This window comes from Daktulosphaira vitifoliae, unplaced genomic scaffold, assembly GCF_025091365.1.
Source record: "Daktulosphaira vitifoliae isolate Bord-2020 unplaced genomic scaffold, ASM2509136v1 Scaffold_1, whole genome shotgun sequence".
NCBI classification, from domain to species: Eukaryota; Metazoa; Arthropoda; class Insecta; order Hemiptera; family Phylloxeridae; genus Daktulosphaira; species Daktulosphaira vitifoliae.
The window spans coordinates 48,740,535-48,745,578 of record NW_026099572.1 but is presented as its reverse complement, the minus strand read 5'-3'; the positions used below and the strand labels follow the sequence as shown (position 1 = coordinate 48,745,578).

At 26.3% G+C, this 5,044-nt stretch overlaps 1 protein-coding gene across 1 annotated transcript; it reads right to left on the bottom strand.

Annotated features, from left to right (window-relative positions):
• Window positions 1-3,492: 3,492 nt before the first annotated feature.
• Window positions 3,493-4,839, bottom strand: LOC126895362 (uncharacterized). The gene is made up of 2 exons (XM_050667159.1): window positions 3,648-4,839; window positions 3,493-3,566 (listed from the first exon to the last, which is right to left on the bottom strand). The coding sequence occupies exon 1, from the start codon at window positions 4,731-4,733 to the stop codon at window positions 3,813-3,815; it is 921 nt and encodes a 306-aa protein (XP_050523116.1). The 5' UTR covers window positions 4,734-4,839; the 3' UTR covers window positions 3,493-3,566; window positions 3,648-3,812.
• Between the last annotated feature and the right edge of the window lie 205 nt (window positions 4,840-5,044).

Genomic DNA, 5,044 nt, shown 5'->3' with positions numbered 1-5,044 from the left:
TTGGTTCGGTGAGAGCTGAGAAAAAGTGGTAACAGACACAAAAAAAAAAAATAAAAAAAAAAAACACATCTTAGTAAAACCAATACCTTCTCAGCTTCGCATCGAAGCTAAAAATATTCATTTTTATTTATGAAATAAATGTGTATCGAAAACTCTATTATAAATTATAAAATATAAAATAAAATTGTCATAGAAGTTTTATTAAGTTTTCAAAAATGTATTTAATAATTTCTTACTTATCAAAATCATTTCTCTTTTTGAGACTGGTAAATATTATAAAATAATATTTGTTTAATGTAATTTGTTTTAAAAAGTATGTAATATTACATAAAAATACTATTTTTAATTTATAAATATATAATATTAGTGCAAACAACAAACTGATATTGTGTCTTTATCAGTTAATAAAGGACTAGACTAACAAGTTACTTAAACATGAAACACAACCATAGTGAGTTACAATAATATATCTGATGGCACAAACCAGCAGCTAGAACCAATCCAAATCTACTAAAAATAAATTTATGGTTTCAGCTTCAATAATTTTATTTACTGAATTTAAAAATTATAATTTGTGGTATAAGTGAGCGAGTTTTAAGATTATTTTATATAAGTTTTCTCGCGACAAATATCGTAAAACCCAACCCAACCGGTGATGATTACACAAGTTGATGCAATTATATCATTTTTGAACTTGATTTGTCACGTTAATTATTAACAATAATTCGTATTAATTCTAAGTTACAACTAAATTAATAGGTATTTTACGGCTATTATGTTATCGGTAACGGACGTAAAAAAACTCATTGAAAAGTATGATATATAAGGATATTGTATTGATTCATAGAATTAAACTTAGTAAAAAACAATACAAACGGATGACTGATCTAATTTTAGTTATCAAACGTTAAACCAATGTGTACGTGTTCGTTCATGTTTGATTAATCTAACAATCTAACGACATCCTCCCTTATATTTTTGATGAGGTTGTTAATCTTTTATTATGTTAATCTTTTCAGCAAATTTTTTATTAGATCAATACATGACTAACAACACTAAAGGGGGATGATCATATTTACGGGTCTGATGACTCGTTACCAGTGAGCTGGCGTAATTCTTGGTGGTTTTGTGTTGACCTTTTTAGGCGAAAAACTAACCGTTATTGCATTGAAATACTCATTTCATACTTGGGGATAGTATTCCAACTGTATACACACCTAAGGAGTAATGGTGACACGCGGGATTATTATCGGAATTTACGAAAGTGTAAGACAGATGGTCTCGATCAACAACGTCTGCCGAGGAGGATTTGTTGTGGGGCATTGTATGACTGGATAATGTTATTTTTTTATGTTAATGTTTTACTATAATTAATTGTTTTCTTTGTATATGTGTGATGGAAAAATGTCCTTAGTAAAAATCTAACAAATTGTCTTTTTATTTTATTATTTACGTTTATGAAAGGTACTGAAAGATTATTTTGGGAACTATAATATCAACTTCATTATTTTTACACATCCAATTCAACAGTCCTATGTAGTTAACATAAATTCCAAAAATACTCAACTCGATCGGATACTATCAAACATCATTTATTGTAGTTAAAACTTCAACTTTTTTTGTGTGTACTGGGGATGTGTTATTTTTTTTTCTAAGATGATACAATAATATAAATATTTTAGTTTAATAATTTCTTACCATCCGTATTCCATACTATTTCTTTATCTAAGAAGTATTCTAAAATAACAACTTTGTAATAAAATTTGTTTTAAAAAATACACAAAAGTATTATTTTAAATTAAAAAATGTATAATATTAATTTAAATAGCTAACTGATATTGTCCTTATCAGTCAATAAAGGTTCACGAAGCAAACAGGTTACTCACGCATGCTTATAAACCAATATCAAATTCATCAGAAGTTTTCCTGATAGTAAAAATTAAAAACTTCCGTTCTATACATATTTCTATGGACATTTTTTGTATGGTTTCTTTTTTTTCATTTTTAGGATACTTATAGAATTTATTGGTTTCCATAGTGTTTAACGTTATTAATTTTTAAAATAAGTCAACTTTATATATTCAATTATCCTAATTAGATATTTAATTGTAACAACCAAATCTAGTCGATTTAACAATTATTTGTCGAAATAAAATTTTTTTTTAAATAATTATTTGGTGTTATACATGTAGAGTTACATATTAGTCGACATTTTATTTAAACCATTCTATCCTTAATTTACTGTATTAATTTTTTTATTATAAGTTATACTCAATATCTTCTAAACTAAAATAGCATTTACACTTAAGTTTTTACCAAAATTTTAGTATTTTATGAATATTATACAAAAACGCCAAAAAAGATTTTTTAATGGAAGGTAGACCAATCGCCATTATCCATTTCTATTAAAATTTTACTATTTACTCCATTTTTTTTGTAATTGTCTTATTTATTGAAGCATATTATTTTTGAGAATATTATTTTTGTGGTTTATTTTTCTTTTTACTCATTATAATAAATATTAAGATATTGAATTACAAACTTGTTAAGTTCAATAAACCTTATGTTTTATGTGTGAATGGCCGACGAAATTGAAAAAAATATAATTTTTATGTACAAAATTTTAGCTTAATATTTCTTAAAATAATTTTTTTCTTGATTGATCAATTATTAAGTATTTTTTTATTTCTTTCCTCATACCTTATAAACAAGACTCGGAGTTTTGAGTGCCAAAAATGATGAAAATATGCATTAAACAATAGCAAAACATTCATTAAAATATAATGAAATGTGTATATTTAAAATTTTTTTTTTTTTTTTCATAAAAACAAGTTTATTTCATTTAATTTACATTATGATTTATTAATTTTTTATGATATTGATATTAATCCCACAACTCCAATTTTTTATGCTGAAACTCGTCAAAAGATTTCAATTTTTTTTACTTAAAACTGCCATAACTTTTTCAAAAATGAACATATAAATATAATTTTTTTTTTATAGATGATTGATGTCTTTACCTATCATTTGGCATATATTTTTTTTATAAATTTAACCCTTTATCTGCCCACAGGGGGGGATTTAAAATTACAACTTTTTCACGAAAAATTTACTTTTTCAACTTGACTTTTGAAAGTGTTCCGGAAGGTCTGACACTTTTATATATATCTTAAATTAAAGCTAATGTAATATACTTTAATTTGAAAAAAAAAATTTGACCTCTAGACTTGTCTTCACGGTGAAAATGGCTACCGAATGCTATTATTGTACGAAAATTCTCGATTTTATTTTTTACATTTTTAACTTTATACTACTATAACCAGGGTTCGGGACTTATAGCACTTAAAAACACAATAATAAGTGCTAAAATATGTACTTAAAACCGTAAATATGCACTTAAAAACCGTAGAATTTGCATAAAAAATTAAAAAATATACATTTTATATATTTATTATTTTATTAATAATTATTCATTACAATTAGATTAACATTAAAATATTTTAATAAAATTAAATAATTTTTCACTTGCTTCTTAAATTTCCCATTTTTTAAAATTTATTCGTTAGCTTTAAATAATAGGAAAATTAAAAAATGAATTTTTCATTTAAATCAATGAATAAATAATATTGTTTTAATTATTGTCTTACCTTTGTTGTTACATTGAATAATTAAATGTTTCCGCAAGTTTTCAAATGTAAATGCTCTTCGATTGTCAGATAACAGAGTTTTGTAAGCTGAAAATGACCTCTCTACATCCACTGAAGTGGTTGGTGCATATTTAAAGAACACAAAGTCGTTGCATGAATATTAAATTATGAATATAAATGAAATTGACTCATATCCAAAATTTCATCTTCTTCTTCCAAAATGTTTGATATTTTTTCCAGAATTTTAAGACCTTCATTCTTTTCAAAAACTTTTTGTAATTTTAAAAGTACTGCTTTTCCTTGAGTTCCTTTTAATGATTGAAATTTTGATTTTACTTCTTGAATTACAGAAAGTGAATCAGCCAATGGAAGGTTTTTCGTTTGTAATTTCACAATGGCCATTGTAATAACTTGAAAATTACTTTTGATATAAGTCAAGTTGTTTTCCAATCCTGGTTTCAGTATGCATAATTTAACTTTTTTAATACAATCTGCATCATTTTCGTCTAGGGCATTTATTACGCTACATATTATTTGGAAATTTTCACAGTAATAAATTGCGGCTTCGAGCCATGTCCCCCAACGCGTTAAGATAGGTTCTGGTGATAATCTAATTTCTGGAGCTATCGATTTAAACAATGCAATACGGTATGGGGCTTTACGAAATTTTTTTTTCATATTTGATATAAGCTCGTCAACAAGATGAAATTGTCCACGAATTTTTTCAGCTATCCGATGAAGTGAGTGTGCACTACAGGTGGTGTGTATCATTTTGGTGTATAAATTTTTAAGAACTGAACCGGCCTTCACCATGTAAGGAACTGCGTCGGATAAGAATAGTAAGACGTTGTTGTACATAATATCTCCAGGCCATAAAATGATCATTGATTTATTAAAGACTTTACAAATAGTATTATGATTTGTTTTTTCTAACTCTTCCGAGTGCAAAAGAAATGAATGACCAACACAATCTGGCTTAAGAATGCCAACAATAACGTTTGCCACACATCGTCCTTGTACATCACATGTTTCATCAACTGACACCCAAATTTGATCTTTTCCAATTTCAATTCTAATTTTATTCATTACTTGGTTGTAGATGTCGTCAATATATCCTTTTCGTAAGGAAGTTTCAAATGGAATACTTTTACCCGTATATTTTTCTAAAAAATGAACGAAATATATTGTTTGAAAGTTTATTAAACGGTATGTTCGCGGCCAACATTGANTATTGTTTGAAAGTTTATTAAACGGTATGTTCGCGGCCACCATTGCTTCGCATAAATCCTTATTAAAATCTGATTTGGTAGATTGATTGGTTAAAAGTTGTTGTGATTTCCTTTGAACTTGATCTTTTTGGCGTTTGGCACTTTTAACGTGTTTTTCAGTTCTAATGT